This window comes from Ammospiza caudacuta, chromosome 16, assembly GCF_027887145.1.
Source record: "Ammospiza caudacuta isolate bAmmCau1 chromosome 16, bAmmCau1.pri, whole genome shotgun sequence".
Classification (NCBI taxonomy): Eukaryota; Metazoa; Chordata; class Aves; order Passeriformes; family Passerellidae; genus Ammospiza; species Ammospiza caudacuta.
Genome location: NC_080608.1, coordinates 7,882,873 through 7,895,161, shown reverse-complemented (window position 1 = coordinate 7,895,161; position 12,289 = coordinate 7,882,873). Strand labels below are relative to the sequence as shown.

General features: G+C 49.9%; 1 protein-coding gene across 1 annotated transcript; it reads right to left on the bottom strand.

Annotated features, from left to right (window-relative positions):
* Positions 1-4,511: 4,511 nt before the first annotated feature.
* IRF1 (interferon regulatory factor 1) lies at positions 4,512-11,408 on the bottom strand. The gene is made up of 10 exons (XM_058815159.1): positions 11,280-11,408; positions 10,072-10,163; positions 9,005-9,104; positions 8,640-8,816; positions 8,281-8,330; positions 8,019-8,154; positions 7,722-7,847; positions 7,091-7,134; positions 6,140-6,275; positions 4,512-5,590 (listed from the first exon to the last, which is right to left on the bottom strand). Exons 2-10 carry the CDS (start codon positions 10,156-10,158, stop codon positions 5,493-5,495), a joined length of 954 nt encoding a protein of 317 aa, XP_058671142.1. The 5' UTR covers positions 10,159-10,163; positions 11,280-11,408; the 3' UTR covers positions 4,512-5,492.
* Positions 11,409-12,289: the final 881 nt, after the last annotated feature.

The following is a 12,289-nucleotide window of genomic DNA, read 5'->3' as shown; positions in this document are numbered from 1 at the left end:
CTGTTTGTGTCAGCTGTCAGAAAACAAGGAGAGAGGCTGGCTTTGCTGCCCTGTTTTTTCTGCAGATCAGATCCCTTATTCCTGGGTATCTCCTGCTGTTCCCCAGTGCCTGTTTCACCCATGTGTTTGTGTTAGATTCACAGCCTCACACAGCAGAACAGATGGTAGCTGCCTTGGTGCTGATGCAGACAGACCCTGGTAGCTTCTGGCACGGAGGTTTTGGTGGGATGGGTCACCTGATCTGCTCCTTGCCCAGAGCCTGGCCCTGCTCATCCCTGAGCCCTGTGGCTCCTGGGCACCCCTCCTTCCTGTCATGCTGTGATCTGGCACTGCCCTTCCACCATGGCCAGCAAGGCACTCAGTGGGTTGGGAATGTTCATGCCTGGCAGCCCTGAGTCCCTCATCCTGTATGTGACATCTCTGCTCATATCCAGCTGGGGACCAAATCCAACAGGATGAGCAGATTTTCTAGGTTTTAGGCAATTTATGACTTCTGCTGGCTTGGGTTGGTGTGCCTTTGAGAGTCCAGCATGGCAGTGTGTGCCATGCTCTTGTTGGAACTTTGGAAGGGGCCATGGGAAGTTTTCCCATTTTCCAGCTCCTCCTTTTTCTGGGGAAGCTGTGCCAGGACAGAGTGCATGGCAGGGAACCACGCTGGCTGCATTCACATCCTGACCTTATCAGGACGGATGAGACCAAAGGTTAGTGGGGAATGACATTAGTGCAAGTACCTGGGGTTACTTTGGTTCCACTATGCTGCTTTTCTTGTTGCTTTTATTACTGCCTTGGGGGATTTTGCACATAGAAGGGCTGTAGAGGAACAGAGATGAGTTAACCGTGAAAGAAATATTGAAGAGGATAGAAAAATGTGGGAGAAAAAAACAACTGAAGTGCAGCACTGTGGTGGGAGAGGGTGCAGGCAGTGGACTGAAGCAACTGGTGAAAGGGGAAACACAAGTTAGATACAGCTGGTCCATGAAAATGTGACTTTCCTCCCTATCTCCCTTTCTAGGAAAGATGTTTCCCCCTCTAAGCTCTAACACTAACTTTTCTACAGATAACATTTCTTTCCTTCTCTGAGAGAGGCTTTTGCCCTGAGGAAGTTTCTGTCTTTATCATGTTGTGTTTTTACAAACATGGGGGAAATTGGGCCCTTGTGGAACTGGAGAGGAGGAATGATCCTCAATAGAGAGAAGTGTTTGTAGTCCAAGACATTTGGCTGCTTTCTAAGCAATAGTTTGCCTTTGCACCACAAATAAATATCCCACTGTATTTGCAGTTATAAATTCATAGCTGTGGCACTGCTATCTATGCCAGGTGTGATATTGTAAATCATGTGACTACCTGGAAATGTGTGTGATTATCAGGATCCAGTCATCTCAGCAAATAAAGGTGAAAGGATAAGAGCAGGATGACTTTCTACTGCCTGGAAGGCAAAGTCTAGGTGAGGTGAGGTGAGGTGCCACTCTCTGGGCAGCCAAGAGCCAGAGGCTTCCCCAGGCACTGCTGAGCCACTCACTGAGAACCCATTTGGACAAAAACTGGGGGCAGATCAACAACTCCTTGTGTACAGATCTCATGTTTTCCTTGGGGAAAGCTTCAGTTGCCAGATGTGTGGGATCCTGCCTCTGCAGCCCTGAAACCTCTGCTGGCACGAGGCAGCAGCTGCTTCCAGCTGAGTGCAGGATGCTGCAGGGCAGGGTCTGTGCTTGGGCTGCTGCAGAACTTCCCTGCATACAGCATGTGGGATTATATCTGACACTACTTCGGGAAGTTTTGTCCTGCTGATGGCCTAAGGCTCCAAAGCTAAATAAAGGGATTTTTTAGTTTGTTTTTGAATGGTTTCAAAGCTCACAAATGAGCTGCAGCCAGTGATGGTGTAAGGGTGGGGTAGGTGATGAAAGGTAGGCCCTTTCAAGCCTGCAGCAGTAGCTCCTAAATTCATGTCCTAAATGCCCAGTGATTACACAACGACACCTTTTTGTTTTCCACCTCAGAGAAGTTATCTTTATTTTTGCAACAGCTGCCCTGCCTGTAGATATTTCTCTCTGTCATGCAAGGTTCATGGCACAAGAACCTTCTTGCCCTTTGAGCCCTGCCCATAGGAACCTTCCTTTATTGCTCTGGCTGGGTTTGAAAGGGCTGAGCAGCTCTCCCCAGGGACCTGCTCTGCTGTGATGTGAACCCTTCCCAGGTGAATTTAGCTGTGTGCATAGGGCAGGTGAAAACAGCTCTTATTCCAACAAAATAAGAGTTGGGTTTATGAAGAGTTTACTGGGTTTGTGAAGAGCTCGATTAGGATAGGCAAGGTCAGAGAAATCCAGAGTCAGGGTTTAAAACTGTTTCTGTCACACGGCCTGTGCAGGGAGTTGATGCTAAAGAGCTGATGATGCTCCTGTGTGTACACGTGGCCTGAAAGTCTCTTTAGTTGGTTCTGCAAGTCCCACCTGCCCTGGAGGTGATGGAGGAGGAGTCAGGCACCAGCTCAGCACAGCAGCCCCAAGTCTCCCACTCCTGAGCTGGAGGGCACCACTGTGTTTTCCTCCCCTCCCAAAGAGTTCAAAACAACAAGACTGACAATGTATATCTGGGGTGGAATTTATCCATCCAGATGCTTCAATAGCTGAATAACTACCAAATTCTGTCCTGGGACTTTACCACTTTCACTGGTAAAATACCCAACATGCAGTCAGACATGCAGGCACCTTGGCAGGCAACAAGGGAAAGCATTTCCAACATCCTGGTAAAATAGTCTTGGGGCATGTCTCTGGTCCCTGGCTGTGAAGCACTTGCTACTGCTTTCTTCTGTTCCCAAAACTTTCTCTAACCTTTTATCTGTGAACATTTCAATGCTGGGGTGTTTTTTTTTTTTTGCATGGAGAAGCATATTTGTGAAAAGCATGCCCCTTTTAATGCATGAACGGGTGAATCAATCTCTACCTTATTTTTAGCAATGCTTGCATCATAGAAAGTTTCCCATCTCTCTCCTGCCCCCTCCCCCACATGTGGTAAACTTGCAAGGGCTCTCAAACCTGATTTCCCCCTCGTGCTGCTGGTGCTGAGCTGGGCTCCTGTCCCAGGGCTGGAGGTGGCTCTGGGCCTGCAGCCCCACATTCTTTCCCTGCTAGGATCTGCTGCTGCAGCTGGCCAGGACACAAATCTGGTCATGGAATCATCAAATGCTTTGGGCTGGAAGGGACCCTAAAGATCATTTTTCTCCAACCTGCCATGGGCTGGACAGCCTGTGCCAGGGCCTCAGCACCCTCCAGGGCCAGGAATTCCTTCCCAGGGTCTATTCAGTCCAACCCTACCCTGTGTCAGTCTGTAGCCATGTCCCTTGTCCTGTCACTGCCTGCCCAGGTTAAAAGTTGCTCTCTGTCTCTTTTATAAGCTCACTTTAAACACTGGAAGGCAGAGACTCTGGTGGGTGATTGCTTTGCTTGCGCACAAAATGTTCCTGCTCTAGACCTGCAGGATTTTAGGTGTGTGTGATTTGAGGCAGCCCAGGGGCTTAGGGATTCCCAACACAGGGACCTTCAGGCAGGGAGTGTGGCAGCTCTGGGGACAGCACGGTCCCAGCCACACTCCCAGCCTCCTGCAGGGCCTGCCTGAGCTCACCAGGAGCTGCTCTGTGCCCAAGGTGCCTCCTGGGCTGCCAGGGAGGGCTGGTTAATGATTCCCATGACAAAGGGACCTCCCCAGGCTGCCCCTGCAAATCACTGGGCTGGATTTGAGAGCCATGACCTGGCACTCAGTTTTCCCTCTTCCCTCAGTGAGCTCTCATCTGTCCCTGCCCTGCAGGTCAGTGCAGCAAAGCCTGTGCCAAGGCAGTAGGAAATGTCCTCTGTTCCAGCCCCTTGGGCTGGGTCTTCCTCTCCTGCAGCCCAATATTCTCCTTGGCTCTGGCCCAGAAAATGAAGTTATTTCCCCAGAGCCAGCAGAGCAGAGGGGGTTTCCAGGCAGTCAGCGCCTGTGGCTCTCACACACTGCCTCAGCCTCACTTGTATCAAGGCACACGTGATGCAATGATGTTAGACCCTTACAGCATGAACTACAGCAAATGAATCAAATATTCAGGGGAAAACCAGCTTGCTTTCCCCTTGCCTTCTGAATTGTGCCTGTGCTCTCTTTTTAGGCAGACCTGAGGTCTTTAACTAGGCCTTCACTGCTGCTCTGGTACCAAAGCCAGCGGTTCTGCTCATAGAACATCCACAGCAGGACTTGCTGTGCAGGACTTTTCAGCACAGCCTTGCTCTGAGTCAGGTCTGAGCTGCAGATGATGGCAAGCACAAACCAACCACCAGCACCAGGGCTCCCCTTCCCTGCCACGTGGGATTCCACCCACCAGCTGCACTTGGAAGAGGCTGGGGGGGTAGAGCAAACTAAATTCTTTGTGCTTTCATGAGTCATGAAAAAACCCCTCCAACTGTCTCAACAGTGCATCTGTTTGGGTGTTTTCAAGGAAGCTGGAATGCATCCTCAGAGCTCTTCCATGAGAAAAAGTAAACATGTCATATATAAAACATTTTATTAAACAACATTTTATACAACACTTTATATACAAAAATAAAATGTACATGAAAAATAATCTTTTCCAGCTTAGTGATTTGATTCCTATCTATTACACACACACACACACATTAGAACCTCTTCCATCCAGCACTTGCCTGCATATGCTGATCCAGAGGATCTGTGGGATGTTACAGCTTGTGTGCAGTACTGGAGGAATCCCCACAGAGTGCCAGAAGGAATCTACAAAAGGCATGGTAACAATAAAGAGCTCTGCCCCTATCAGTGCAAAATTGTTCCATGCAGCAGCTCTTGGACTCCTCTGGGGAAAGGGATTGGGCGTGTCTATGGAGAGAGCATCCTAGGAGTGCACCTGGGAACGGATAGGTGGAAGCAAAGCCTTAACTGAATCTTCACATTTTAGTGGTCTATGTACAGAGTTGAAGGGTCTGAAAGATGAACTATGTGATGGAGTAAATCAAAGAAGAGATGGCCCATTAGCCTAATTTTTCTCCAGAAGTGTAATGACAGTTAAGCTCAATGTCACCAGTGTTGCACAGGTAAGCAGCAATCAAAACTAACAGTCAGAGACTTGTCTGCAGTGTCTCCTGTAAGCACTCTGTGGGTAAAGTGCTCATCCCAGCACACAGGGGGAGGATGGTAACCTGCTCCCCAGGCCTGTGGCACCCCACCAGGCCAGGCTCCACGGCACAGTGACACCTCCAGCAGCAGCTTCACCTCCAGAGCAGCGAGGTGGGAGCTGCAGCTGAGCACCTTGAGCACCAGAGTCCTGCCAGTGAGATGGGCTCCTTGTGAACATTGATCATGGTGGTTCTCATGCTACCCCTTCCAGGCCTGCAGTTAAACGGAATACAAAAGCCACTTTCCTCCTTCAGTCAGTAACAAAAAAATTTCTTCCATTCTCTCCACACTTGTTGAAGTTTTGATCCAAGAGCAGTTTGTGGTTGGAGGAAGCCAAGGGTTTACAATCCACAGGGAATGACTTGCATGGTTGGCCTCACTGTGTCCAGCCAGGAGAGGTCTAGGTTTTTCTGGTCATAGAACCTGAAATCCATCTCTCCTAGAGAAAAGGAACCAAGAATGGGCACTGAATTAATGCAGCAAGAGCAAAATATATTAAAAATATAAAAGATAAAGATAAAATATAAAGATAAAGATAAAAGGTAAAATATATAAAAAATATATTAAAAATATAAAATATATCTTAAAAAAAGATGTATTAAAAATAAATATCAAAAATGGAAAGATTTGTCCGATGAGACTAAATACTTTAGACTATTCTTTTCCTAAAACACATCAAACACTTTCTATTAAACTGTTTCATTTAAGCTATTGCTAGAGGGAATTCTACAGTTATATTCCAAGGAGTTCCTGAAAGCTGACCTGACTTACACATGTATAACCCTGAAATCTGCAGCCTTTGCTTACTGGAGGTGTTTTTGACTCTTCCTTTTTATCAACAAATTCCTTACAGCCTTCCAACAGTCTGCTTGGGAATCTCAGAGCACAAGGATGGTGAATTCCACCATTTCCTTTGCTGCCTCCCAGTCCGTGCCTTAGCAGCATCCCCCTGTGGCCCTGACTGTCAGGGCCAGCCCAGGAGCTGTACCTGATGTGGTGTCAATGTCCCCATCCTGCTCCCTGTAGCTGTAGGTGCTGCACAGGCTCTGGGTGCCTGACTCGTTGGTCAGAAAGCCTTTCCCCCCAATGCTGGTGCTGTGCCAGTCCTGGGCTGGTCCAAGCAGCTGCAAGAGAACAAGGAGATGGTAAAAACTGCTCCTTCCTGCTGTGGGTGCAGTGGTTACTTGCCATTAATCAGAAGACAGGTAAGCAATAAGATCAAGTTCTATTTTCTCATGCTAAGTTATATAAAACTTGTTTTGTCAGTTAAAAAAAAAAAAAAAGTTCATGCAAAACAGCAAGGGCTGGAGCACCTTTTCATCTCTTCCTATCTTATCAGTGGGATGAGCGTGACACATCTGGAAATGCAGATTAGGAGCTGAACATGTCAGAAGTGGAGGGAAGGGCAAAACTGAAAAGTCCAGAGGATCATTGCAGACCTTAATACAACAACCTGAGAGCAAGGAAATGGCCTCAAGTTGTTCCAAGGGAAGTTTATATTGGGTGTTAGGGAAGAAATTTTCATGGAAAGGATTGTCAAGCATTGGAACAGGCTGTCCAGGGAAGTGGTGGACTCATCATCCCTGGAATTGTTCAAAAAGTGATGATATGGCACCTGAGGACATGGTTTAATGAACATAGTGGTGGTGATGAGCTGATGATTGGACATTAATGGTTCTGTGATTCTATGAACCTCTAGTCCTAGCAGTACTCAGTAACTTCCTCTGACTTTCTCATGAAGGGTAAATATTTCCATTGGTGTGTCCTCTCCAGTTCATGTTTGCAAAGCAGCTTTCTTTCTATTTTTAATTTTTCAGGCTTCCTCATTAAGAAAGAGTATGTTCAGCTCACATGAGACTGGATCAGATACCTGCTTCCCTTTCTTGGTACAAACATCAACTTTGGACAACTTTATTCTGACCAGAAAAGCTGCTTTTACCTTAAAAAGATCCTGATTTATTTCCTCTTCATCTTCGTCTGTGACTGTTTTGTAAGCACATAAAAAAAAGGGAAGAAAACATAGATGTCAAGTTTTAGCCCTCTTACTTCTGCTTCTTCACCACAAAACCTGCTTCATATTCTCTTGTCACACAACATGATCACTTTTTATTCACCCCAGACTCCTCACAGCCCTTCATCTTTGATGCTCTTTAACAACTGCATGTGGAGGTGCAGGGCTCCAGCCAGCTCTGATGCCTCCCCAGGGCTCAACAGAGCAGAGCCCACTTGCTGTGGAAGGTGATGGGAGGAAGATGATTTGCACCCACAGTGAAGAACCACTCTGATCTATCCACGTTAATTATTTATTTCAGTGGCAAGCATGGCTACCTCCACCATCTCTGCTGGAGCAAGAGGCATTTCAGACCCATGGGTAGGTGGCATGTGCCAGCTCTTCCCTTCTGCACCCTGGTTGGTTTGGTAACTCCAAATTCCCAAAATCTATCAGGTGGGGGTTGTTTTTTCTACAAGATAGCTCTTGTTTCTCCTGCCGGCCCAGGCACTCCTTCATCCTGCTGCCTTGCCTCCAGCAGAGCAGTGAAAGGCTGGGCTGGGAAAAAGGAAATACTCACCCTCTGAGGAGGAAGCCAGGGGAGACACCTGGAGCTGGTAGAGGTCGTTGGTGCTGTCAGCCATGGTCACCTCCATTGGAGGCCTCCAGTCGCTCAGGGAGCCGCTCACCTCGCAGGAGGACAGGTCTGTGGGAGGCACCAGGGTTGGCACTCACAGGACAGACAGACAGACAGCCCTCCTTCCTCCCTGCCAGGCTGGCACTGCAGCTGCCCCAGCCCCAGGACTCATCTTTGAGTCCACGGGTTTAGCACAAATGGCATTTTCCACCCTGCTCAGCCCTGAAGCCTTTGTCTCACCTAAGGTGATGGCTGTGCTCTCCACCTCCACTTCCTGCCCTGCATAGTCGTGAATGGTGTAGCCACTGTGGTCATCTGGCAGAGGAGTGTTGGTTAAGCTTTCTGCTGACTCTTTCAGCCTTGTCTCTTCATAGCACTGAAAACAAGGGTAAGGCATGAAAGACTTGTCTAAGAACGTGCAAGTTCCCATATGAAAAAAGTTAAGAAAGAAAACCACCAAAACCTCTAGTTTCTTAAGCTGCCTCTACAGACACATACATACCTTTCTCTTGCTCTTGTTTCTTGCCTCTCTTGAAGACTTTGACTTCCTTTCTGTGAAATAAAATAAGACAAATGTGAGAAAGGGCTGCACATTTTAGGCAAGTGTGAGCTCTTGCAGCCTTGAAACCTGCTCAGCAAGCTCAACCACTGCCACCACCAGCCAGACCCCTGACTCCCTGATGCTGCCTTTGGGCATGTTTAAGATATTTGGGATAAAATGAACTGTTTGTACAAGCTGTTCCCAACAATGCCCGGTGAGCAAGCCCAGTAGCACCAGTGCTACCAACAGGTCAATCACCCCTGCTCACACAGAGGAGGACCTTTAAGAGCTGTTTAAGCAGTGGATTGCCAAGGGTTTACCTTTCTTCTGGTGCTTTGTCAAGGGTGGCAGCATCCTGTAAACCCTGACAGCACTGGAGCCCTTGTTGATGCTTTTATCCTTCACTTCTTCAATGTCAGGCAGGGAATTCATGGCACAGCGGAAATTTGCCTTCCAGGTTTTTGGATCAGGATCTTTCTCACCTTCTTTATACCTTCCTATAAATAAGAGATACGTTATGTATTTTAGACTTTCCAGTGCTGGTTTTTCCCATGAAAAGATGCCAACATTCTCCTTTCTGACATACATACTAGTAGTTCATCTAACCACCAGTGTAAGGCAAGGCAAAAGAAAGCCTTGCTCAAGCCAGTCATGTCAGTGATGGGAATGCAAAGGCAGCACCCACCTGTGTGAATGGCCCAGCTCCTGAAAAGGCAGGCATCCTTCTCCATGTCCCAGCCATGCTTAGCTGCATGTTTCCATGGGATTTGGAAGATCCTCTTATCCTGAAATTTAACCAATAGAGGTTTGAATTAAAAAGGAAATGTCACATGCCAGTTTGGAATAATGGATTTAATCAGAGTTCTCAGGTGCAGTTCAGAAATGTTCTAACACCCCCTACTCTCTATTTTAGAGCAGGAGGGTTATAACTATTGGCATATAACTAAAGTGGCTATTTAATCTATATTTTAATTAAATAGCCATGGTTCCACCTATTTTGTTCATGGCATTTAAGGCTTTTTATGATTTCTGAAATTGGGAAAAAAACCCAAAGGTACTACAATACAGTAGAAGTCAGCAATATTATCAATTTTATCTCCAAATAATTTCAATACATTGCATCAAACCTATTAGTATTTCCTAAATAATAGCATTTTTTCTAGATACACTTTGTCAGAGAATCCCCTTTTTAAAGTTGCCCATAAGATCCTGCAGCAATTCTACAAAAAATGTAGCTTGGATCTCCTCTTGGGGTGGATATGGAAACTTCAGAGACTTGGTTCAATAAGCTCAGTGATCTCGACCTGTGCTACACCCTGGTAACAGGGATATGCCTTACAGACCAAAAAATGCAACATTTCTTCCAGGCAGGATCTTAAAAATGGAAGCAACTGGAGTGTAACAGCAGCTGCTTTTCTGGAACAGGAGGTGACTTGGCTCAATGAGCAGCAGGAGTTAAAAGAGATTTTGAAGGTTTCTTCGTTCTCCAACATACCCAGAATGCTTTCACTGCAATTTATCATTCCCCTCCTGGGAATTTTCTGAGGGAAAAATGGAACTACTCCACTGTGTACCAAGCAGAGCTATCTTTTCTGCAAACAAAAGCTGTTGCTTTTTAAGCATAATGCTGGCAGGTTTTCGCCATGTCTTTTCCTTTATGATCTTGACTCGTGTTTAGCGTCATTTAAGAACAAGGAATATTAATGGTACACAAGCAGTACTATTAATGATGACAGTACAAAGCAGCCTCACCTTGTTAATCCATATCAGTCCAGGTATTTGATTGGAATCAATCTGCATTTCCAACCACGGCCTCATGCGCATTCTTGACACCGGCATGTTGGCTGTGCAAGGAGTGACAAACAGGTCAGATAAACTCTCATCGCTGTTTTAAGCGCTCTGCAGCGTCGCCCCTCCCATGCCGCCTGTGCTCAGCATCACCACGGTGCTACCCAGAGCCACTTTTCAGAGTCTAAACTCGCTCAGTGCCTCTCAGCCTCTCCGGGAGGGAAGCGCTTCCTGCTCCGCCTGGCTCGGCTCCAAAGCAGGGCTCAGGTTTGGAGTTCGGCGGAGGGGCCGATGGCAGCACTGGGTGCTCAGCCCGTGCTGCGTGGGGAGCTCGGCTGGGACCGGTTCCGAGCCGGGTTCCGAGCCGGGTTCCGAGCCCGTTCTGGGTCCCGCCAGCACCGCCACTGGCTGCGGCTGTCCCCCCGCCCTACAGCCACCGGCACCGGAGCGGCACCGACTGCAAAATCCTCTCCTAAAAAGTTTATTATTAATTAAGTTGCGCAAGGCAGGGGCAGCGGTGCTGCTGCAGGTGGGGATCCCCTGTCCCACCGCGACCCGTCCCGAGCAGCGCCGCGAGCACCGGCCCTCCTGGCGCTCCCTTCGCACAAGTAATTTCCTGTTTGCGGTGTTTTCCCAAGACACACGGCCCAAGATAGCCCCAAGAACACGTTTCTAACTTTCACCAGCAACCCGCTCGGCGGAGTCCCGGAGAGTGCCCGCCCCGGGCCAGGGTATTACCAAGATCTGCCCCGAGCAGCGGGGCTCGGGCCGCCCGCTCCGCCGGGGCTCAGCGGCCGAGAGGAGCCGAGCCCGGCCCAGCGGCTCCGCACGGACAGCCCGGCCCAGCCCAGCCTGTCCCCGGGGGTTGTGCTGCCCGCTGGAGGATGCGCGGTGCCCACCCCGCCGGCTGCGGGGCAGTGCCCCCGCTCCGCCTGCGCAACTGCTCCGCTCGCTGGGGCCGGCGCTGCCGCCTCTCGAGCAGCGGAGCTCAGCGGCGCCGAGCCCCTGGCACCGCTCCCAGGGACCCTGCGGGGCGCCTGCCTTCCCCTGGAGCCTCCGTGCTGCGCACAGCGGGGGCTAAGGGCGGATGGGACAGGGCAGGATAAGATGGGATGGGACAGGATGGGATAGGGTAGATAGAATAAGATGGGGTAGGTTGGAGCAGGACCCACCTGCTGTGCCCTGCAGTCCCGAGCCGTGGCTCTCCGGCCGACGCGCACCCTCCGCCCGCCGCCCGGCTCTGGCAGCCGCGGGCCGCGCCCGCGGGTATAACGCGGCGGCTCCGGGATTCCCCGCGCCCGGGCCCGGCCGCCGCCCGGCCAATCCGCGCCGCCGCCAGGGGTGGACGCGCCCGTCATTGGCGGCCGCCGCGGCATCACTTCGGGGAAATCACGCTGTTGTAGCACCAGCGGCTCGGGGGGCGCGGCTCACCCGCTGCCGGGCCCGGCCCCGCCCGCGCTTCCCCGCCGGATCCAGCGCCGCCCGGGATCCAGCGCCGAGCCCCTGTCCCAACGAGGGAGCCACTGTCTATCCCATGGAGGGTTCTAGTCCCTGTCCCACCGGAGGAGGCACTTTCTATCCCATGGAGGGTTCTAGTCCCTGTCCCACAGAGATCTCCAGTCCCTGTCCCATGGAGGGACCCAGTCCCCGTTCTCCCAAGGGACCCAGCTCCCGTCCCACAGGGATATCCCTTCCCTGTTCCCTTCCCAGACCTCTTTTCAGGAAGAGACGGTGGAGTCACCAGAGCAATTCCTGTGCACATCACGGTGCACCTAAACCAGGGACCAGCCTGTGCCAGGTACCCGCCTGGCCTCAGCACACCAGTGTCAGAACAAGGGGAATGGCTTCATGCTTAACAGAAGGATAGGTTCTGATTAGATACTAAAAATAAATTATTGTCTGTGATGGTGGTGACACCCTGCAACAGGTTGCCCAGAGAGGATGTTCTGTCCCTGGAAGTGTTCAAGGATAGCTTGGATGGGCCTTGAAGCAAACTGCTCTGGTGGAAGGTGTCCTTATTGCAAGGTGTTGGCACCTTTAAGGTCCCTTCCAATCCAAGCCACCCTGTGATTCCGTGATAAATGGTGGCCAGTGGTATTGTCCCCTCTTAGCCCTCTTGGAGGAAGCCTGAGGAAGGGAAGTGGCAGCATGGCAGAAGACTACTGAAGCCATCAGGATTTCT

Coding starts and splice junctions, on each gene's coding strand:
- IRF1 (XM_058815159.1), bottom strand. CDS start 10,158: ATGCCGGTGTCAAGAATGCGCATGAGGCCGTGGTTGGAAATGCAGATT. Junction 8,331..8,639: donor GACAAAGCACCAGAAGAAAG/GTAAACCCTTGG, acceptor TTTATTTCACAG/AAAGGAAGTCAAAGTCTTCA. Junction 7,135..7,721: donor CCTGGCTTCCTCCTCAGAGG/GTGAGTATTTCC, acceptor CTTACAAAACAG/TCACAGACGAAGATGAAGAG.